Source organism: Paramecium tetraurelia (genome assembly GCF_000141845.1).
Source record: "Paramecium tetraurelia macronuclear, complete genome".
Classification (NCBI taxonomy): Eukaryota; Ciliophora; class Oligohymenophorea; order Peniculida; family Parameciidae; genus Paramecium; species Paramecium tetraurelia.
Window position 1 is genome coordinate 695266 of NC_006058.1, and position 22592 is coordinate 717857.

Here is a 22592-nt window from a genome sequence, read left to right on the forward strand (position 1 = left end):
TATTATTCCTCAAAAACCTAATTATTTATTTCACTTATAAACACATAAATATTAATTTTAATATATATATTATTCATTTCACAAATATTTTCTTACTAATTTTTTCAATTCTTTTTTCACTAATTTATTTCTTAAGAATGATGGTACAACAACAGCACCGAAAAATCCCTGAATTCTATGTAGAATGTGTCCATGAGTAGAATATTCTAATCCCAATCGTTGTCTATTATACTACATATAATTTAATTACAATGCTCCTTTGGCAGACTAAATTGGTGATATAGCTCCTTGTCCTTTCTTGAAATTTGTCATTGCTGTTGTTACATACATTGGTCTATGTGCCATAATATCAATATTTGTATATTCAAGTGCTATTGATCTTGAAAAGAAATCATCAAATGCTTTGGTTGCAGCATATGTTTAATGATAAGGCAGAGGGACTCTTCCAGCGAATGATGATAAATTAATTATTGCAGATTTTGTTCTCTAAAGCATTTTAGGAATTATCTTCTTTGTCAAAAATACAATGGGGAAACAATTAACTGTAATCATTTCTCTTAGTTCATTGTCATTGTATTTCTCTAATGGTCTTGTCTACAATATTAATATTATATTTAAACATGTGATACTCCAACATTATTTATTAGCAATCCTATATCCAAATTTTCAATCTATTTGTATACTCTATCAAAAAATCCTTCCTCCAAAGAGTTGTTAAAATCAACCACAACTATCTTAAACTTTGAGGTTGATCCCTTACTTAACTCCTCAATCAACTTTTTAGCCTTCTCCTCATTTCTGACAAGCATGCAAATGTTCACATTTTATTAAGCCAAAACTTGGCAATAGCCTTTTCCAATCCCATCAGATGCCCCTGTTACAACTGCCCAACAGTCTTTGCCATACTTAGCTTATATATTTGGAAAGGGTTGTAAGCACTTATAGATTTCTTCTAAAATTCTGAATACAATAAAAGCTATTGTGGCTGATCCAATGATAAAAAAGAACATAATTAAATAAATAATGTTGTATTTATTTTGTAAAATTTCCTTAAATTTTAACACAAAACCTTAGGATCATTGATTCTTTTTTGCTCTTTTAATCAAAACTTACTTCAATTACTTTGTTCTAATAGATTAAGGTATGATATAAGTTAATAAAACTCCCATGACCCTGTGATACCAATATCCATGGCTTGTTACTTCCAAACCCAATCTTTATAATCCTCCTCGAGCACATTATTCTGGTGTAATTGCTCCAGCCTCCTTTTCATAATTTGTCAAAGGAGTAGTAACAAAAAATGGTCGATGTGACAATATATCTATTCCCTCAACTTCTATCGCTAAAGATTATGAAAAATGATCATCAAAAGCTTTTGTTGCAGAATAGGTTTAATGATAAGGCAATGGCAATCTACCTGCAACAGATGATAGATTGATGATAGCAGATCTACTTTTTCTTTGTTTCATAATTGGCAGAACTTTTTTTGTCAGGAAAACCACAGGGAATATATTTATTGTAAGCATTTATCGAATGTCAGATTCTTGTTGTCTCTCAAAAGGGTTTTTCTTATGAATAGGAATTAAGAATATACCATTGAAACTCCAACATTATTTATAAGTATTCCTATATCGAGATCCTTGATTTACTCATAAATTTTATCAAAGAAATCTACTTCTGCACATTGTAAGAAATCAGCTATAACAATTCTAAACTTAGACGTAGATTTAGCACTTAATTCCTAAACTAATTTATCTCCTTTTTCTTTATTTCTGATAATCATACAAACATTAACATTTTATTTCGCTAATTCTTAACAATAAGCTTTTCCAATTCCATCTGTTGCCCCTGTAACTACTGCCCAACAATCCTACCCATATTTTTTCTTAAGATTTGGAAATGGTTACAAGCATTTATATATTTCTCCTAGTAACAAAAATACAAAATAAAGCACGGTTCTAAGACCATATAATTCTATTACGAGGTAGAGATAATCAAGCATTAACTTAAAGGAATTATAAATTAATTAATAATAAATGAATAATCGGTAATTCTATAATAAAATCATTATCTATTAGCTTTAGCGATTATAATTATGTGATACGAAAATAGTATGTGAAATAACTTAAAGAATATTTTGTGATTAAATTATCATTAAACTATGATTTCTTGAATTTAAATTAATGTAAAAAGTTGAAAGAAATAATTACAGTAAAAAGATCTGCTCCCTTTTGTAAAATTTAGATCTCTTTGCATAAGAAGTATAACTAAGAATTAATAAAAATGATAAATTCTTTACTCCCCTTGGAATAATTATGTCCCTGATTTTAATTACACTTTCTTTAATATTAGCAATTAACAATATTGTGGATGTTATTCAAAAAACAAATCCCTCGGTAGTCTCCTCTGATCAATAAGAATAAGAAACTCCAGTAATTATAATTTGTATTTTCTAAGAATTTTATACTTATGCCAAACAATTTTACTTTTGTAATAAGCGTAAATAAATTCAACCTGGACAACATTTATGGGCTTGATACCCTATTTAGTTTGTAGTTTACCTAATGTTATAGGAAGAGAGATACTGAAACCAGAAAAATAACTTAAGAATGTTTTAATTATAGTATGAATAATTGTGAAGATAGTAATTTTGAGGCATAATTTTAAAAAGCTTATTTTTAACAATTTAATAAAAGTAATATTTATTGCATAAATCAGGATGAATGGATAGCAAATCCTTTTGTAATATGTTAATCCATATTCTATAGTCTATTCAAGGATCAGCTGCCTCTAATGAGTTTAGATATCTTAAATTCAATTTGCTTGTGTGTTAAAACAAAAGTGAAAATAATACCTGTTACCCAAAAGACTACATCCAAGCAAATTTTCCAGGAGGATTACTAGTTTATTATGTGCAAGATTAACTGTTAGATTTGAAGAAACCTGAAGAATTCTTTGTTCCATCTATTCGTCAAGGTTCGGCCATATTTGCCTAGAAAACCTAAAAGACTATAATTGCATACCATAAGACTGTATATGTTCAAACAGATGTTGGTTTATTCATCGAGGATCTTTAAGAACGAAATAGTTACTAGAATTACCTAGAAAAGGAGTCGTCAGATGCAGTTGATACAAATAAGCTGATAGAATATGTTTATCAATTAGATCCTAGGTTGTAGTTCATTGTTATTTAGATAAACCTTTTATAATAGATCATATCCCAAGATTCAAGATATAATAGGTACAATAGGAGGTCTTTGGCAAGCTATGTATTTTATAATCTCAATTCTCATTATGCCATTTATCTAAGGGTTTATGGAATTAAGTTTGATTAATAAGTTTTTCACATTCTCATACAAAACAAATGCAATTCTCGATGATTGTTCCATATCCTAGAATAGAAGTAATTTACTTAGTCCTCCTCAGTCTAAATCAACAATTAAGAAATCTTTTACTACTTAAAAGTTGTAAATAGAAAAAATATCAGATACTACTTAAATTGCATAATTCTTAAGGGAGAGAAAAACTTTACTAAAATTGAACCTATCTGATTTATGTGGTTTCATTTTTGGTAGTTAAAAGAAGCAAAGAAAGCAATTTGAATACAGTCAAAGAAAAATACTATAGAAATTGGACATAACAGTAATTAGTTAGATATATATAGTTTATATTGCACAAATTATTTGAAATAGATAAGTTAAAGATGGTTTTATTCACTGAAAACTAGTTGAAATTGTTTAATTATTTTCCAAAACCCTGTGTTTCGGATTCTTTAATACTTAATTCAAACGATAAACTATTGTAGAACCAAGAACGACAAATAGAGTTTTCATATCTTCTGAAAGAAGAACTAACACATGAAATGAAGGTTCAAGAGGCTTACAAGGCTTATAAGAAAATAAAGAAACTGAATAATTAAGAATAGTTGGACCAAAGAATTCTAATTCATTTAGATTAGGATCTAAGAAATCTATTTGATAGCCTCATTGAATCAGATTTATAGAATGACTCATGTAATTGTAATTATTCTTATGTTAATTTGAAGTAAACGATGTCCAAATTTTAAATGATTCAAAATATTAAAATATAATCACAACATATAAAACCCACGAAAAACCGCATATAAAATAAAATGATTGATAATTAATATATGTGTTGTTATTATAATGTTGTTGTAAATAAATTACAATTACTCAATGATGCTTAATTTTGGTTTCCTCACCCATCACTTATTCCACATAACTTTGAAAAGAATTTGTCTTTCTTCCTTATGCTCTACACAATAATACAATCCATATAAGCACAGCCAATGCATGTATTATTGTGATGAGATATATTAAACCCTTCAACTTTGGATTAATGCTTCCTGGTAAAAAATCAAGATCGCTGAGAAATTCCATTTATTAATTAATTAAATAACAATTATTCTCAAATTTTATATTTTTCTCATTCTCATTATTAATCTAAATTGCTCTCAATTGAACTATCTTTTGTAGACTCTTCCTTCTCAACTTATTTATCCTAATTATTTTCAAGTTTTTAAGTCATATCCCTATCTTTTTCTTCTTTTTATACTTTATCTTCAAGTTAATCATTCTTAATTTGTGAGCTTTAATCAACAACTTATTCATTTTCTTATTGGTCCTCTAATTCCAATTATTTTTATAATTCTTCAATATCTTCTTCAATTTTTTAGATTTCCTCAGCACTTAATCCCATCCTAAAAACATTATTTTAATTATCAGATTGACTATCATTTCTCCTTGGTTAATACATATGAATCATACGCTTTAATGAATCCTGCAGTTTGGTTTGTTTAAGCTATTATGATTAATCCATAATCAAAGTAAATTTTTTTATCTATTTTATATCCACTAAACTCTCTGAAGTATTAATTTCTAATTATTTTAGCTCTAAAATGTGAAAATTATATTCAGATCCTAATGATATAAATTTTGCATTAAAATTGATTGATTATCCTTGCTCTAAAAGGTTAAATTTTTCAATTGAATATTATTATGAATTTACACCTAATACAACATCTGGTATGTCATCTGTTGATTCTGTTGGATCCATTTTAATATAAACCCAATGACTGTATGAATAATTCATATCATTATTAGATTTAGTTTTGACATAAATCCTAAAATATAAAATAAAGCCATACCCATTCCAAGCAACAATTTTACCTTTAAAGTTAGTTTCAAATTGATGTCTTGCCTTAAGTCCATTCTCAACAAACTAAAATTTCCCACAAAGTTATAAGAAATCCATCCAGGATTTATCAGTAGGATAATCAATCTCAATTTTTATAGGCTCTTTTTCTATTTATTATTAAAAATAAAAGAATAACAAAAATATTATGCCCAATAGAATCAATGCATATTTCCTAGAAGCCACTATCATACAATTACCAAATTTAAATTGCATAACTTAATCATTTATATTTGGTAATTGAAAATAATTCCTTTTTTCTAATTCTTAATTACAATACTAACACCTTTTTATTATTACCTATATGTAGATCTAAAATTATTACTTTAGTTGATTAAAATACTAATGGAATAAGCAACACGGACCAAATTCCACAATAGTAAAGGCATATCAGAGAAATTATGAATGATGCAGGAGATGGTCCTTATTCTAAAATGCCCTCTTTTGCGGAACCACAATTTGGACAAACTGGTAATTTTGGATCAACTACACCTTCTTATTGATCATCATTATCTGTCTTCGAGATTAACATATTTGATAATAATTTTAATTCATTTAATTTATTTCAATTTTACTAAAGGAGATCCTAGATGTTAATCGTTGAAGAGAACTTAGGTTTAATTCTAATTTTTTATTGTAAAAGTAATTTTGTGATCTTTTTCTGGTGTTCTACTACATCTATAGTATCCATAGATTAACTCTTCTTGAAAAAGTTGATTTAACATTTTCTTTTCTTAACTTTGCTTTATTCTTGATTTTAAACTATTTGAAAAAATTGAGTAAATGAATTGATTTCACTGGTTTCAGGTTACTTAGCGTTCTATTTTTTTTCATTTTACAATTGATATAATGATTAACATTTATCAAGATGTGGTTTTTACACTATTTAGTTATTAAGAGTCAATTGTTTTTTGAGCATTAAAGCACTCTTCTATTTTTCAGAGACTTTCACGTTATCGTATTATTTAATTAGATTCTCTGCTATCTTTTTCACTTAATCACAATTCGATTCTCTTACTGAATCAATTTAATACAATTATTAATCGACATCTATAGATTAACTTTTTATCAATCTTTTTTTCTTATTTTATGGAGTTTCTTCATATTAAGTTCGATTAGGACCCACATTACTATGAGTCATCAAACTGCTATTATTATTTTTGCATGATTATTCCATACTGCTATTAGTAAATGTACTTAGTTCTATGTTTTTCAAGAATTTCCATTAATGTCCAATATGTGGTAATTTTAGATAATTTGGAATATTATTATTAATTTTCATTTTATATTTATTATTTCTTAAATTAAAATTGCGCGATCAGAATTTAAGACTTAAAGAAATTATAACAAATTCAAAATATTTTTATTCAATAAAACATGAAATATTAGAACTCCTTTTTAATTGAAGCATAAATTAACAATGTATTTAACAATGGTATTTACACATAATAATGATTCAATATTACATAAAACTTGCATATAATTAACTATCATAAAATCGAGTAAAGAATTATTTGTAATTATTATAAATATATGAAAGTGATCCATTGAATTTGGTTCTATTCATTTCTTTTTTTGTCCAATTCTATAAACTTAAGATTTTCATTACTTATGATGCATTTCTCCAAGTCGTATATATAAACGGATTCAAGTGAACCAATGTCAAAACCAGACTCACAATATTTAGAATAATAAAGGTTAGCTCTTTCTTACAATCCGATACAAATACTATAATTATTAGAGTGACTTCTACATTTATAAATCAAAATAAGTAATAATAAGTATAACGCTATCCCTGTAAATGTGACTAGCCCTAACAAATATTTTATATTTCTCCTGCCTATGCAAGTTGCCATCAAAAAACAATGCGCTTCAAAATCGTTTACACAATGATCACAAAATTTGCAATGATAACAACGATCAATTTTAATGGCTTTGCATTTTTCACACAATTTGCCATCAAAATATTTATCATCTTAAATCGTTTGCATTTGAACTCCTGGTTCTAAAATCTAAAAGGTGTTACTTTACCTGTCATATTGACCTTGAACATTGAATAAATTGATAGTATCTGAAATGTTACAATTACTTTACTTAAATTTGGGATCTCACAATATTTTTGGAGTAAAACAAAATCACAATATAAGTAAAGCAAAAGCGTCCCAGCTACTGTCCCCAAAAACAAAGGATATTAGGTCTTATTAAATTATATCAAGTATGATTTACCCTATTGCCTAATACATAATTTTTTCGAACCCATAAATTTCCCTGATAATTTAACATCTAGAAATTTATTATTGTAATATTTCATTTCATAATTAATATCATCTAACCGAGAATTGCTCACTTATTCAAACATTACGCCAGATCAAATATTCAAGAAACTTTTCAGAATTTTACGATAAATCTGAATTCTTAAATAAGTTATATAAAAAATTTAAGATGTTATAAGTAAAAAGGCTAAACTTGATTTCATACTGAAGCAAACTTAGACATATAACCTAAGTTTATTCGTTCATATATAAATCAAGAAATTATAAAAGAAATAAAAAATATATTTATTTTTATATCAATCCTATATAATTAATAAGGATAAAAATTGCCTAAATATCAGTATGTGATTGGAGTAAATTTCATTTTATAAATATGTATTATGCTTTAAGGTTTGCATAAAAGTACTTTTTCTCAATTAAGGCTTGCCAGTCTTAATAAATAATTTATACAATCTATAATATATTATTAATTGTATTTTACAAGTATATTCGATCAAAGAAGATTGGCAAATTTACTTAAACGATATGTATACTATTATTACTATCAATAAACTAATAATAATTTGCTTAATTTATACACATTAAGAGAAAATGTGGTTAGTAGGTAAATTTTGCAATAATAACAATAAGTGTTTTATGATTGAACTTTCTTAACATGTGATCATTTCCATAAAATTGTAAAATCTATGAGTAGCAAAATTTCATTTTCTAAGTGGTCTCTCTTTAATTTGGTCTAATTTTTGAAATACTCATTTTATATTAAATTACGGTTGTTAGTATTGGCAAACACGAATATTTTTTAGTACAGTTCGACAAATATAACATTTCATATATTATCATTTGTGATTCTGGGAAAGGGTTCCCTTAATAACTTTCTTAGATTCTGAGGAATTAGTATTATTAAGATAATATAAAGAAATGAATAAAGTTTGAAATAAATAAATCTGTAATCGATATTTTCAGGTTTAGGGGATTAGATTATAAACTTTGATTTATTCTTTCATTTTTACAATGATTTAGCTTTAGTTTTATTATCTGATGGTTTAATGTTCATTCACAGGATCATAAATTTGATACCCTTCGATAACAGCTTATTTTTGAGTTGTCACCAGGAGTGTAACTTTGGGGATAAATATTGGAACTGAGTATCTGCGAGCATGTTAATGTTATTAATGGGTTCCATTGTATTTGTATTATAATAAATACTCCTCTTAATTTTCGAGTGAAAATTCAAAGCTCAGCATTTAGATAAAATTTAACACTTGTACTGCACATGTCAATATTATTCGTTAATCAATTGAGATGTAATCGACTATTTTCACAATTGTTTCAAACTAAGTTAATAATAACAATTACTTCAGTATTTGTATTTTATAGAAACAAATCCAATTTTCTATGTTAAATTTATTCTTTCAATTTATCAGTGATAACTTAGGATGTCATCTCTACATATGCTTTAGTAAGTAAGAAGGATGGAAGAACTAAAATTCCTTGTTCCCAAGATTCGTTCATTTAAATTTCAAATTTAGTTATCCAAATTTTAAAATCATGATGGACTCGATCAATTACTTCGCTAAAGAACTTCTGTTTAAATTCCTTTTCTATGATTAGAATTTGGTCTTTAGCAGTCCAAATAATATATGGAAATTCATACATATACTTATTGCTTTATCCGAATGTGGAATTTTATTCAGGATTGTCAAAGGGAATTTTGAAATTATTATTGTTGCCATTTTCAATATGTTTATGATATTTATATGTTTGCTATCCTTGAAGTAATATCAAATCAAGGTCATTTTACTAATAAATAAGTCCCATGTATCCCCCTATCAAATATAGATTTTCATTGTCACATGTTAATTGTTTGAAGATCTTTTCCACATTATTTGGTAGATGCATTACAACTTTAGCAAAAATGGTATACACATTCAATACTAATTTGGTGTTGTTTTTATTTAATGACAAATTGATATCTTAAATCAATTGATTTATTTGATAACTATAAATAGTAAAATAGACAAATCCATTTTCAATATTTGTGGTAAGCAAGTAAAGACTTTTGTTTGAATAGCTAACACAAATTGAACATGGCTTTAGGTAGCCTTATTGTACATTTTCATCTTATTTGATATTTACATATAAATATATGTATCTGGTTAATTAGAAATTTTTAATTAAACCAACTATCTCATTATTATTATTGTCTTAAAATATAATTCTTGCTTAATAGTTCACATTATCTTATTCTTTATATAAGAATTTCATAGCCTTATGCATTTGAGCGAATGGCTATTCAACTTAAGGGCCATTCAAGATGACATTCTTGGCATCAATACTGATAATAGAGATTTTCTTTTTCTAAAATATCTCCTATGAAGATAAATTGTTTGAAATTTTGAGAGTAGTTATGCTTAATATACCATAAGGAGAAAAGGGATCAGTTTCTTCTAATTCGTTGGTTTCATTATTCCACCTATAGGATTTTCCTAATATTTGAGTGGCATCATTCAAAATATAGATCTTATCTTGAACTGAATAGATGTTTTAGTTTTGCGAATAAAAACTTATGGGATTTATCTTTTACCCTCGATTAGTGATGGCACTCACATAATATTGATTATCAATCTATTAAAATTTGTATCCAATGTATTCTTATTATTCCATATTTACAAGTAGTTCATTTTATGATCCACCGATAATCAAGATAGCAGATTCATCGTTGTCTCTATGAATCTCAATAAAATATTTTACTACACACTTAGCATCAAGGATCCATACATAGGTCTCATAGATAATGGAACTATTAATTCCTTATTGATTTTTTCAGATCGGTACGACCCTTCACTTATGAACAATCTTTCAACTAAATTGCAAAATCCCATGTTCTGGAATTCTTGATTATAATGTCCTCTAACTTTATTTGATATACGTACAGAAATGATCCTCCAAAGGTCCACACTTCAGAACAAGTCTTTTATTATTGGCCAAATGAGAATACAGCCGAGGAAGCGTATGCTCTGGCAAAATAAGTGTCACTCTCCTTTTTTGTATTTTTGTCTCTATATATGGTTTTATATGTTTGCTAATATTGAAGGAATTAGATACTTTTTCAAAATTGTATGTGTCTATCGAATCACATAGGGTATTATTCTTGGCCTCTTTGCCATATATACAATATATGTTATTCTTTAATTTATCAAAACACAGAGATCTAAAGAATACAGGGGGCTCAGTGGTTTCATGGATGACTTGTATTTCTGCCCAAATTTAATTGGTTTTCTGAACAGTGTTTAGATATTATTCATAATTCACCAAACATACTTAGTATGAATCCTATTTGAATCTATTAGCTTTTAAAAACATCTTACAATTCCAATGTCTCGAATATCAATGAATGATAACACGTTAATAAAAAGTATAGTTTTCAATTTATAATTCACAAAGTACTATGTAAGTCTATTGTGTATATAAACTGGAGATTATAATCTTCTTAGATATATTTACAATAATTGAGGTTCATCTATTATAAATAGGATATAATACCGTTAACCAAATTCTCTATTACATAAATGTAATCTTTTAAATCTTATGCTAAAAAGGAAACAAATTAGGAATCTTCTCTTCTTTATGTTTTTTAATGCTATTTAGACAACAATTTATAAGTATGGATTTGTTATTAAGTTGATTTAAATAAATTGCTGAATAGATGCTTCTGATGGAATTGATACAGTTTATCTAACAGGTTGGCATAGGATAACTTATATTGTAATAGATCCTAACACTACAGATTAGGATCTTACATACGCTTATCCTTATCCTTAACTTCTTATAGGTAGGATTCTAAAGATAACCAAATATATGATACTTCTACAGGATTCAAGAAAGCCTGACAATATTTCAAACATATATCTTTCCTTTTCTTTATTTAAAACATAATGTGTAATATTGCCTTACTTTTTCTTTTCATAAAAACTATTGCTCTTAACTATTTTCATTGCATAATTTGCATAATGCGATAATTCACAATTCTATTAAATAGATGGATGTAAAAACTTAAAACTTTACTAAGCGTGTGTTAAATAAATATTCAAATAGTATAGGATATTCTTATGGTCAGTTTTTAGGAGTTCAATTTCAAATCTGTGATCTTGAATTTATACTCCAGATGATAAAATTCTAGGTAGAAAAATGACTTTGTAATTACTGATCAATGACAAATGAGTAGTAATTTCTGTAAATAATTTGGAAGATAATTGGATATCAGATTCTTGATTAAAATATGCAAATGAGTAACTAAAAATAATAACCTAAGGCTAGAAAGATTTGATCAAAGGATAAACAAGTAGATCTAAGATGTGTCTAAAATGCATATCATTTAATCTTTTTTATTTATGACTCTATCTAATTGGAATGATATAAGAGTTTTTGGCCTACATAAAGCAATTTCTGTCCTTGGTCACCAAATCAAACATTTAAGATTTATCGTCACTATCCAACATTTCATCCAAAACTGATATGTATTGGCATGAATCTGAGTAATTATCCAACAATTTGTAATTGAATTCTGAATCATATCCATCCATATTGAGAAATGTAATTTTCGGCAGATATTTCTCTTTCATTTACTTGACATCCTCTGTACCTTCATATTCTTCTTCCAAAATTTATTCATAAAAGTCACAAATCGACAAAGCAAGGGGATGTATAAAGGGATCTAGAATTTACAAGGATATATGTTTTAGAATAAGAGTTGAATTGAATTCTCCTTCAGTTACTTTGTTCAATAAATCATATACCATAATTATGAAGTGATGTAAATCAGTGTTTTCAATCAGAAATTTCATCAAAATCTCCTTCTAAAGATCTGACTTCTTTTGTTGATCAAAAAAGGATTGACTCTAAAAAAGTGAGGTGTGTTTTTCAATGTAATTTAAAAAGTCTTCATTCTTTATCAATATATTAACTATCTTCTCCCTAACAACTGTAGTATCATAATGTATAGCGTTGCTATTTTTAATTATGTGAAATGGGTTTGGTTGCTGAAATTTAAATTGTTCTTTACTTTAAAGTTATAATCAGCATATTAGAGAAAAAACTTTCTGAATAATTGAACAGCAACAACGGTGGACCTATCATCTAGATTTTCTGGCTCCAATTAAGCACCAATCTTGAGAAACCTTCCCGTTCTAGCATCATTGTTAAAAGGCGAACATTTTGAAAACATGAAGAAAATTTCTTATAATTGATTATCTTGATAGCCTTCTGCAGGCTTACCAAACTAGGACTCCAATAATATGAGATCTTCTTCTTAGCAATGAGTGAATATCTGTTCATAAATCTTTCGCAAATTGGCATAGAACTGTCGGTCCACTTTCAGCCCTAATCGATGTTAATCCTAGATACCTAAAGTGCGCACATAACTTAAAAACACATTCCATTTTAATTTATCATCTACAGCCAAATATTATGTGCACATTAATAATAGTGGCTTTTCACCATTCGGATAGACTTCACAATTATATACACAATGATTCTAAGACAATAGAGAAATGTAAATTACCTTCTGCTATTAATTGTCAATACCAGCCACTATTTAAGCATCATTTAATGTTTAATTTAACATTATTATTTATTTATGAATCAATTAAACCAAAAAGAAACAATTAGTCAAGATAAATTTACTAATAAAATTAAATTATCTTAAAACTTAAAGAATATTTGAATTCACCAACATAATTAATACTAAATAATCAGAAACCCAGTCTATTCAAACTATATAAGATTGATTGATTAATTTTTTTAATACTTTTGTCAAGCTTAAAGTAATAGCAAAATAATCACACTCTACTAATTAAGCTGACTCATAGTTAAATATTACAAATAAATTGCGAATTAGAATTGCTTAATATTATAATTTATTATTGATAAATAATGACCTCTATAGTATAATCATCTATTTAGAAATTTTATCATAATTCTAACTTGAATTTGGTAATACTACATGGGTTGATGGGATCTAAAAACAATTTTAAGACAGTTTCTTAATCTCCTTTATGGACTAGTCAACTCAATTCAACACATTTATTGGATCTGAGAAATCATGGGGAATCTCCACATACTCAGTCTATGACTTTAGGGGAAATGGCAGGAGATCTATCAGATTATATAAAAGGAATTAATGATGTTGTATTGTTAGGACATTCTTTGGGTGGCAGAGTTATTTTTAAATATCTACAATAATATGAAAAAGAAGTCTAAGAAAAAGTGAAAGGAGTAATTATCGTCGATATATTGCCAAAAGCTGTTCAATCAACATATGTCCATGAATTACTGAAAAAGCTAATCTAAATAAACTTAAATCAAATCACCTATAATCAATTAATGGAAAAAGTTTTTGAAGCCTCTCAAAATAAATCAATTGCTTAATTATTAATGACAAATTTATAATCATAACAACCGATAATGAGAAGTAATTATATAGCGTATATACTAATTAGAGGATATTTAATATGATTTTAAATGGAGGGTTAATTTATAAGGGATACTAAATGATTTTTAAACTAATATTTTAACAGACATAACAGCTAATTGGAAAGGTCCTCATTGTGTAATCTGTGGAGATAGATCTCAATATGTTAATAATTAGACGGTTAATCAGATGAAAATGGTTTTCCCTAATTTTAAGGAGGCACATTTCATTTAGGATTGCGGTCATTGGGTCCATTCTGAAAAGCCTTAGGAATTTATACAAATTGTGAGCTCATTTATTTAAACTTTAAGATGAAAATAATAGATTAAATTGTTCATATTATACAATTAATCATTCAATTTTTATACTAAGTTAATCTCTTCTTATTCTATTCTTTCAACTTCCATTTGAGGATTGTGGGCAGTAAAGCTACTACAGATAAGCCCTCCAGAATCGATAGAGCCTAAAGAATTAGTATATAGAACTTCTTACTTGATTTTTGTTGATAAATTCATTAAGTTCTTATATGAATAATCCTGTTCAAAAATGGATGATATTTCCTGGCATCAATCTATTTTTGAATGACGAATTACCCAATAAAGTGCCGAAGTAGAAATATGTAAATGGAAGACCAACAATTGGACCTACTTATATATATCTATTTCGGTACTCATATTATTTAATTAATAAATTTTTGCTGTTATTTTTAATTTCTATGGGGAATTGTGCTACATGTGACGATCCATCTATTTATGAACATGCAGGGGAATAAATGAGACCCTTCAAGAACAAGCCAAACTTTGAAGATCAAGAAAATGTACAATAACAGGCCTAGAAAAGTAAGTTAGCTCAGAGTGCTGTTAAATCTCAGAATGCTAGTTTCATAGTCTAATAGCATATTAGGTTGTTATTGATGTAATAATTGTAGACAAGACTTAAAGAAATTGGATTCAATTCCAGACTTTACTAATGCTTTTACCAAGCCCTTAATTGATTAGTTATAACCATTTAATTACGATCAAAATGAACCGTTTGAATTTAAATCACTACCTTTCTATGGGCCAGTTGAAATAGAACCAAGTGTCTTTTACTATGGATAATGGAAGAACGGATTCAGACATGGGAGAGGAAAACAATTTTGGGCTGATGGTTCAATTTATGAAGGATATTGGTTACAAGACAAAGCTAATGGAGAAGGAAGACTGATTCATTCAGATGGAGATCTCTATGAAGGCAAATGGTTAAATGACAAAGCCCATGGTTTTGGAGTCTACAGTCACAAAGACGGAGCTTTTTATAAAGGGGAATGGTATGAAGACTAATAACACGGCAATGGATTAGAAAAGTGGGCTGATGGTTCTATGTTTGAAGGAACTTATACTAATGGTATGAAACATGGACAAGGAAGATTTAGTTGGCCAGATGGTAGTTCATACGTTGGAGAATTCATTAATAACAATATTCATGGTAAAGGACATTACATTTGGGCAGATAATAGAGAATACGAAGGAGATTGGAAGGATAACTAAATGGATGGTCAAGGAGTCTTTAGTTGGTCAGATGGAAGGTAAATCTATCAAGTAATATATATAGACGTTATGTTGGTGGCTATGTGAATGATAAGAAGGAAGGATATGGAGAATTCTATTGGCCAGATGGAAGAGTATACAAAGGTTATTGGAAAGACGGTAAACAACATGGAAAAGGGTAATACAAAGGAACTAACAGAATTCTAAAGGAAGGAGAATGGGTTGATGGAAAACTACTTAAATGGAACAATTGATATTATATTATTAACTAACTTATGAATTGAAGTTTATAATTTACTATTTAAAAGATAATTCGAAAATCAATATTCCTTGTCCCAATTTGGATCACGTGCCTTCTCTGGTTTATATACATTTGATGCAGTCGCAGGATCATTCTATTTGTTAGACAATTCTATACTTTTATTTCTTCGGATATCAATTTTCCGACCTATATTGCTTTCTAAATGTCTTTGTCACTATGTAATTTATTTTTAGGTGGTAAGTATGGAGGCTTCAATTCTCTATTTATCAAGCTATCCTAATTTTATTAATAATATATATTTACATAATCGAATCTTTCAAAGAAGGCATTATTTTTCAAACTAGCATATGATGAACCAAGTCTCAACTCAGGAGTTTTACTTAATAATTGTTCAATTAGTTTTTTGGCTTTTCTATCTTTTAAAACTGAAGGAAAAGCTAGAGCTTTCTTCTGAATTTCTTCATAAATTTCATAACTATGTAATTAATTCCAATTAGTTACGGATCGTCTGCATCTTCAGCATAGGGTACATTGCCACACATGAATTCATAGAGACATATACCAATAGACCATAAATCTACTGAATACGTATATCCTTTTCCTGTTAAAATCTCAGGAGCCATATAATGTGGAGTACCAATAATAGTATAGGTTCTACCATTTTTGCCTTTTAGATTTTTGGCAGTTCCTAAATCGATTAATTTCATAAATCCCTATTTAAATATTAATGTTGAAGTACTTTTTCATCTATCATGATATTTTCTGGCTTAATGTCTCTATAGATAATATTATTAAGATGTAAATATTCCATACATAATATCAATGACCCAACATAGAATTAAGAATCATAAGTATTTAGCAATCCAATATCTCTAATAACGTCGAATAATTCCATTCCCCTTATGTATTCTTCTAAGAAATAAATATATATGTTGTCTTTGAAACTTCTTGCAAAATGCATAATCAATGGAAAATTGACAGTCTCCAAAGCAATCTTTTCTTGAGCTAAATGCTTTTCCAGATTTTATTCAATTATTTATGCTTTTGAAATGCATTTAAGTGCATATGTTTTCTTATCCAATTTATTGTAGACTAAGTAGACATTACCAAATTAACCTTAACCCAATTTCTTAACAGATATCAATTAATCTAATTCAAAATGCTTATACATATCTTATTTTTGCCCATCCTCCTTCTTGATAAATCTATCATGGGCTTTTTCATTTTTAGCAAAGATCTACTCCAAAGAACCTCCAATAATTTCAAAGAATTGCTTAAAAGTAATAACAGCAATCATTCCATCATCCTTCATTATGACAGGCTCTCCCAATTTGACATTCTCTCCTTGATCCAAAAACTTATCACCAAACATTTATCCTTTTTCAAAGACTTCTTTGCCATATTTAATAGAACCTTGGAGGACAATAATAACTTCTCTGCAAGGTTACCCTTTTTCAATGATAAGTTCTTCTGCCTTCTTTTAAATTTGTTGCATATTGCTAACAATTCTTTCTACTTGCAATTTGGTTAATTTGTTAAGTATAGGATGTCTTTCAAAAGCCCATCTCTATAAATTGCTATACATGATGAACTAAATTTTATCTCCTAAGATTCTTGTCAAATCATCTCTTGCTAATGCTAAAACTACAGCATCTTCTTTGATGGCCTTAGCTGTTGCTCCCCTTACAGAATTGGATTGAAGTGCTTGTTCTCCTAAGGAATCCCCTGCCTTCATAATTCTTAGTTCTTTTCCTCCTCTGGAAATCTGGATTTCTCCTTTTTTGATAATGAAGAATGAATCTGCTTAATCCCCTTCATTGACTATGATTTCCCCTGCCTTAAAGTTGAGATTGATCAAGGCAGAAGGAATGGCTGCCTTTTGATCATCAGTTAAAGATTCTATAAATCAAAAATTAGATTACCGAAAAATTAGACTTTATTAATAAATTCTTTATTCTGTTCGTAATCTCGTTATGATATTGCTTCAATGGCCTTTCTGACTGTGTTTCTATCAATAGCCCAAAATGCACAATCTATGGTTCATTATCATGATGAGTTACCTCCTACAGCCTTGACTGATGCAGATCTTGGAGCATTGTAAAGCAAAGCCAATTCTCCAAAGGCTTCTCCTTATTTGAGTGTTTTCTTAACTTCATTGTTGATTATGATTTAGCATTAACCTCTCTCAATTAAAAAGTAGGAACTCGCTTTGTCTCCTTATTTGAAGACCATTTCACCATCATGCACTGTGCAATAAAACATTGATTCAATAACTTTAACTCTTAACATAAAATTTGATCTTACTTGTCTTCAGGTTGCATTTAACCAAATATAAAACTGTTGGCAAAAACATTCAACAATAGTTGATAATCGAAGGGACTTTTGAGTTTTTCTTATTTTTATACATTTTCATATATGACTTCCTAATCAATAACAGCAGCTATTTTGGCCATCTTTTTCTATTCCTTTCTTTTGGGCTAACATGAATGTAGTTGGCAAACATACCTCATTCTCTTATTTCGGTTAATCCTCCTGTAAGTTTTAATCTGCTTTTATATCCTACTAAACTTTAATCTCCGTGATCTCTGCCTTCACTTCTTCAGCTTTCGGGGCCACTGCCTATTGAACAGCCGGAGGTTAGGATGTGCTGATTTCATTGTTTTCTTTATCAATAATTGTATTTTATCGACAAATATTGCCCATCGATGTCGATATTTATTTTTCAAATAAATGTATATAACAAATATATTATCAAGATTTAGAATTTGGGTTACTCAATAGTTAAGAAGTGTAAGAGCCAGAAATACAAATGAAATAAGTATTGATGTCCATTCATAATAACGATTTAGTTAAAAGATCTTAGAATGAAAGCTTAAATATAACTCAGAAGAATAAAGAAGATTATTCATAGAAGATGGTATCAATGGTAAACTATTAGTCAAGATCGATCATTCAAATATTCACCATTCTTCTTTTTTCTTATAAATGGAGTTTTGTTCTTTAAACTCCATCTTGAAATGCTAAACAAGAAATTATGTAGACTATCTTAGTGAGATATTTCTGGAGTATTTATTTTTAATGTCAAAAGTAGTTTAGTTAATAACCTTTTTAACAGGAATGGCAGTAATTAAGGTTATTTAGATTGTGATTCTAATTCTTTACGAGATATCTTATATTAGTAAAGTAGAGTTCTTGTGTGTGTTTCAATAAAGAATCCTTGCAAATACCATTTTGGAGTGATCAATTGCCATCCAGAATTAGAGTTGTTTTGATATCGTTATCTAACAGTATAATAATATTAATGAAATATTTTCAAAATGGAATTAACTAAATTTGTTCATAAATCATCCGGCCACTTAGAGCGGAGTACCAACAATATGATTTAGGTATTTATAATTAGCAATCAAACCTTTAGGACCTATTTAAGATTAAACATACACTAGAAATGATTTCGATTTGGTGAATCATTGTCAGCAGAGAATAAAAGTATCTCTATTTTAAGGTAATGTTTAAAGTGATGTTTGCATCATTTATTTACATTCAGCCAATGGGTGTAGATTGGAAGCCTTGAGATATGTGAACGAGATCTTGAATTAAAACTATATGTTTCTTACTTTTGATTTTACTGGCAGTGGCATATCTGATGGAGACCAAGTCACATATGGTTATAGAGAGATTTATGATTTGCAGACTGTCATCACACACATTAGTCAATATGCCAAAGCAATAGTATTATGGGGAAGATCGATGGGTTCTGTAGTTGCTTTGTTGTATATGCAGTAATTTCAAAATGTATTTGTAAAATGCTTGGTTCTTGACAGTCCCTTTATTTGTTTGTAAGATGTATTCAAATTATCCTATTTGAGATTGTAGTCTAGATGGCTTCCAAAAGGACCAAAATTCCAAATTTCATTTTGAACTCTCTATCCTCCTATGTGTCAGATGAAATCAAAAATCAATGCGGATTTACATTGAATGAGATCAATTGGTAATCATATTTTAATAATGTTTTTATAGTTTAAATAATCTAAAGCTAATAAAAATACCTGCATTTTTTATCACTTCCATAATCGATTCAGTAGTCTCGCATGAATAAACTGAAAAACTATTTAATAATTATCAAGGAATCAAGTAAATCTATTACACCAATCAGGATCATAATGAAACCAGAGACTTTGCTTTGGTTGATAAGGTGATGTGCTGGTTAAATCAACAATTGCAAAGCGTTGGTTAAAGAATCAAGTCCAAAATAATATTTAAAGATCACCCTATTCCAATCAAATTGATTGATCTCAACAGTTTCAATAACAAGGAGAGATCCTCAACTTTTGATGGTAAGAATAATATGATTTTAGACAATAGAATTATATCGATTTCTCCAAAACAAAAGACTACCAATGTGTAATAGAGATTTCAATAGGTCCTGCAAACGCAGAGATCAGCCTTTATTGAGAGGTCAGTTTCAACTAATAAAATGAACATATCGGTGGATGGCTATGACACTAATTAAATCAAGTTAATAAACCAAAATAGATTCAAATAATAAAATTATTTTAATCAACATACTAATCCCATCATGTTTTCAAAAGTACCCAATAAAACCAGAGATTCAAGTCATCATAAATATTGAACTAATCATATATGTTAATTAATTTAAGGATAATATTTAATTCATTCATAAACAAAATAAATTAAATTTAATTCAAAACTTTGATTATAACAAAAAAATCAACGAAATTTTTTAGGAAACTATTCTGAATCTTCCACCTTCCTGCAACTCAAATGAAACTCTCGTATTTTATTATCATAATAATGATTATGTTAACCAAATTATTTGGGACTAGCAGTATTTCTCTATTTCAATTCTTTGATTGTTTAATTCTCCTGTTGTATTACTGATAATATAAATTCAAAATATACATTTAATGAAATCTCTTAACTTATAGAAATAGTTTTTGCGATGCTCATCATTTGTGTCGATTCCCTAATGTCCAATGTTTTCAACCTCCCAATATTCATACAACCTTTGACAATTGTTAGACAACAAAGTAGCATGATGCAAATCAATAATCTCATCCTCCTTCCCATGCATTATAAATACAGGACATGTCACATCCTTAATTCTGTCCACATTCGGGAAGATATCATAAAAGGGAGTCTATTTTATTTTGCTATTGAGCACTCTCAATCCTGAACTCAACCCTGAATGAACTACCAGACCCCCCACTGGGAATTCGATGTCAGATACCAACATAACACTGGGTCCTGATCCAATACTGTATCCATAAACAATTATTTTGGTCGGATCAAAGTTCAGTTACGAAACCAAGAATTCGTATGCTACTTAGATGTTATTGATGATGTTGAGATCCGTACACTTCCCTTATGAAAGTCCATAGCCTGAATATTCATAGGCAAATATATTTATTCTTAAATTGCTACAAAGATCTTTGAACAATAAATTATAAATGTTACCAATTAATGTATCAATCATGTAACCCAAATCGCTGGCATTCCCATGACTGAACAACATCACGTAATCACTTGCGGGAAATTAGTACTTCAAGTATAGGGATGCTATTCGATGTGCCTTTCTTCCTTTTAAGAAATATCCAGTCAATTCCAAATTTTCTTATTTTGGAATTGGAATTTCCTAACCCTATCCATCAATCAAATAAAAGTCATATGCTGGTTCAGAAACTCTATCCCTTATTATTATCTTTACTTTTATCTGATTGGACTTGAAGTTTCACTTGTAAACTGCATGATTTCCTCTGCCAGATCCAATAAACCCGATTGGTGAATGTTTTCATCATCATAGGATTTAGATTTCTATCGTTTCTAGTGTTCTGATTCAATAACTTATAAGGAAGAAGAATTTGTTTAAGTGCTCTTTGTCATCTAATCCTCCAATCTGGGTTTCAGAGAATAACTCACCTTAGGTGGTTAAAAGGCGATATTTTTTAAAATTTTTTATCTTAGACCACAAAAACTTAAAGACTAAAATATTCCTACTGTAATTGAAGACTTAAGACTCGACATAATTTATATATATAATTTAATTAATCTCATCAAAACAAAAAGTATTATATAAAAGGATTAAGTTTTATCATAAATTAATATATAAATTTTAATTTAAGGAAGAAATAATCTTAATTAATGTTCTCTAAAACTTTAAGGAACATCTCTAAAATCGTCTACAATTGCTCTTAACAATCCAAAGATGTTTGGTCTGATGCTGAATTGTTGTACCATCCAAAAAATCCCCTAAATTTCTAAAATGTATTATAGATAATCAATAATTTTAGGGTAGATCCTCTCTTTATTAGAGTTAGATTTTCAACAGATTCAGAAATTACTATATTTTGATCTCTGCCTTAGGAGGGTTTCTCACCTATTATAGTGCTAAAAAGATATACAATTACCAAGATAGAGGATATCTGGGAATTCTCTTCTATTTGGGTCTCTTAGGCATTACTGTTCGTTCGATGAGATCTGTAACCAGTCAGTATCAAAGACTCCTGATGTATATTCTAATTCCCTATCGATTAGATCAATTGATTTGTTGCCTTGTGGAAGGAAAGTATTGATTTAACACCCTAGTATTTACGGGTTCTGCACTTCAAAAGAAGTTGACATAGCTACTATTTCAAGACCAAAGGATGCTTACTAGAAAAGCATACAGAAAATGGAGCATGTTTTTCCAGTGATTATGGACACACAACTATTGTACTTACATCGAGATCCTGATTTTATAGTTAATAAAGAATTGCTGCCTGCAGTAATGAATGCGAAATATATCAAAATTGATTGAAGCGTAATTTAATTAATTATTATAAATAAAT

The 22592-nt window shown here is 28.4% G+C and overlaps 13 protein-coding genes across 13 annotated transcripts; 6 read left to right on the top strand and 7 right to left on the bottom strand. All coding sequences in view use genetic code 6, as the record gives it.

Moving 5' to 3' along the window:
- Positions 1 to 78: 78 nt before the first annotated feature.
- On the bottom strand, positions 79 to 1010 carry PTMB.345c (Steroid dehydrogenase). Its single annotated transcript, XM_001347134.1, has 3 exons — positions 79 to 223; positions 251 to 594; positions 621 to 1010. The coding sequence occupies 3 exons, from the start codon at positions 1008 to 1010 to the stop codon at positions 79 to 81; spliced, it is 879 nt and encodes a 292-aa protein (XP_001347170.1).
- A 66-nt stretch (positions 1011 to 1076) lies between these two features.
- PTMB.346c (Steroid dehydrogenase) lies at positions 1077 to 2002 on the bottom strand. Its single annotated transcript, XM_001347135.1, has 2 exons — positions 1077 to 1568; positions 1595 to 2002. 2 exons carry the CDS (start codon positions 2000 to 2002, stop codon positions 1077 to 1079), a joined length of 900 nt encoding a protein of 299 aa, XP_001347171.1.
- A 181-nt stretch (positions 2003 to 2183) lies between these two features.
- PTMB.347 (hypothetical protein) lies at positions 2184 to 4327 on the top strand. Its single annotated transcript, XM_001347136.1, has 6 exons — positions 2184 to 2432; positions 2458 to 2611; positions 2642 to 2742; positions 2769 to 3172; positions 3195 to 3642; positions 3665 to 4327. The coding sequence occupies 6 exons, from the start codon at positions 2184 to 2186 to the stop codon at positions 4325 to 4327; spliced, it is 2019 nt and encodes a 672-aa protein (XP_001347172.1).
- Positions 4328 to 4452: 125 nt separating this feature from the next.
- PTMB.348c (hypothetical protein) lies at positions 4453 to 5746 on the bottom strand. Its single annotated transcript, XM_001347137.1, has 2 exons — positions 4453 to 5514; positions 5540 to 5746. The coding sequence occupies 2 exons, from the start codon at positions 5744 to 5746 to the stop codon at positions 4453 to 4455; spliced, it is 1269 nt and encodes a 422-aa protein (XP_001347173.1).
- Positions 5747 to 6704: 958 nt separating this feature from the next.
- Positions 6705 to 7497, bottom strand: PTMB.349c (hypothetical protein). Its single annotated transcript, XM_001347138.1, has 4 exons — positions 6705 to 6799; positions 6824 to 7219; positions 7246 to 7411; positions 7441 to 7497. The coding sequence occupies 4 exons, from the start codon at positions 7495 to 7497 to the stop codon at positions 6705 to 6707; spliced, it is 714 nt and encodes a 237-aa protein (XP_001347174.1).
- A 949-nt stretch (positions 7498 to 8446) lies between these two features.
- On the bottom strand, positions 8447 to 13110 carry PTMB.351c (hypothetical protein). The annotated part of the gene is made up of 11 exons (XM_001347139.1): positions 8447 to 8821; positions 8844 to 10212; positions 10239 to 10397; positions 10421 to 10569; positions 10593 to 10820; positions 10856 to 11007; positions 11031 to 11327; positions 11353 to 12526; positions 12550 to 12866; positions 12891 to 13020; positions 13048 to 13110. 11 exons carry the CDS (start codon positions 13108 to 13110, stop codon positions 8447 to 8449), a joined length of 4413 nt encoding a protein of 1470 aa, XP_001347175.1.
- Positions 13111 to 13418: 308 nt separating this feature from the next.
- On the top strand, positions 13419 to 14271 carry PTMB.352 (Epoxide hydrolase). The annotated part of the gene is made up of 2 exons (XM_001347140.1): positions 13419 to 13956; positions 13985 to 14271. 2 exons carry the CDS (start codon positions 13419 to 13421, stop codon positions 14269 to 14271), a joined length of 825 nt encoding a protein of 274 aa, XP_001347176.1.
- Positions 14272 to 14482: 211 nt separating this feature from the next.
- On the top strand, positions 14483 to 15739 carry PTMB.353 (MORN repeat protein). The annotated part of the gene is made up of 3 exons (XM_001347141.1): positions 14483 to 14859; positions 14885 to 15523; positions 15550 to 15739. 3 exons carry the CDS (start codon positions 14483 to 14485, stop codon positions 15737 to 15739), a joined length of 1206 nt encoding a protein of 401 aa, XP_001347177.1.
- Positions 15740 to 15805: 66 nt separating this feature from the next.
- Positions 15806 to 18450, bottom strand: PTMB.354c (cGMP-dependent protein kinase). Its single annotated transcript, XM_001347142.1, has 9 exons — positions 15806 to 15880; positions 15904 to 16023; positions 16051 to 16222; positions 16249 to 16460; positions 16487 to 17646; positions 17670 to 17780; positions 17808 to 18028; positions 18052 to 18224; positions 18253 to 18450. The coding sequence occupies 9 exons, from the start codon at positions 18448 to 18450 to the stop codon at positions 15806 to 15808; spliced, it is 2442 nt and encodes an 813-aa protein (XP_001347178.1).
- Positions 18451 to 18556: 106 nt separating this feature from the next.
- PTMB.355 (hypothetical protein) lies at positions 18557 to 18987 on the top strand. The annotated part of the gene is made up of 2 exons (XM_001347143.1): positions 18557 to 18664; positions 18691 to 18987. The coding sequence occupies 2 exons, from the start codon at positions 18557 to 18559 to the stop codon at positions 18985 to 18987; spliced, it is 405 nt and encodes a 134-aa protein (XP_001347179.1).
- A 61-nt stretch (positions 18988 to 19048) lies between these two features.
- PTMB.356 (hypothetical protein) lies at positions 19049 to 20377 on the top strand. The annotated part of the gene is made up of 4 exons (XM_001347144.1): positions 19049 to 19133; positions 19163 to 19590; positions 19614 to 19735; positions 19765 to 20377. The coding sequence occupies 4 exons, from the start codon at positions 19049 to 19051 to the stop codon at positions 20375 to 20377; spliced, it is 1248 nt and encodes a 415-aa protein (XP_001347180.1).
- Positions 20378 to 20475: 98 nt separating this feature from the next.
- PTMB.357c (hypothetical protein) lies at positions 20476 to 21789 on the bottom strand. Its single annotated transcript, XM_001347145.1, has 4 exons — positions 20476 to 20642; positions 20668 to 21195; positions 21223 to 21449; positions 21473 to 21789. 4 exons carry the CDS (start codon positions 21787 to 21789, stop codon positions 20476 to 20478), a joined length of 1239 nt encoding a protein of 412 aa, XP_001347181.1.
- A 117-nt stretch (positions 21790 to 21906) lies between these two features.
- PTMB.358 (hypothetical protein) lies at positions 21907 to 22561 on the top strand. The annotated part of the gene is made up of 3 exons (XM_001347146.1): positions 21907 to 22029; positions 22056 to 22273; positions 22300 to 22561. 3 exons carry the CDS (start codon positions 21907 to 21909, stop codon positions 22559 to 22561), a joined length of 603 nt encoding a protein of 200 aa, XP_001347182.1.
- The last annotated feature ends 31 nt before the right edge of the window (positions 22562 to 22592 follow it).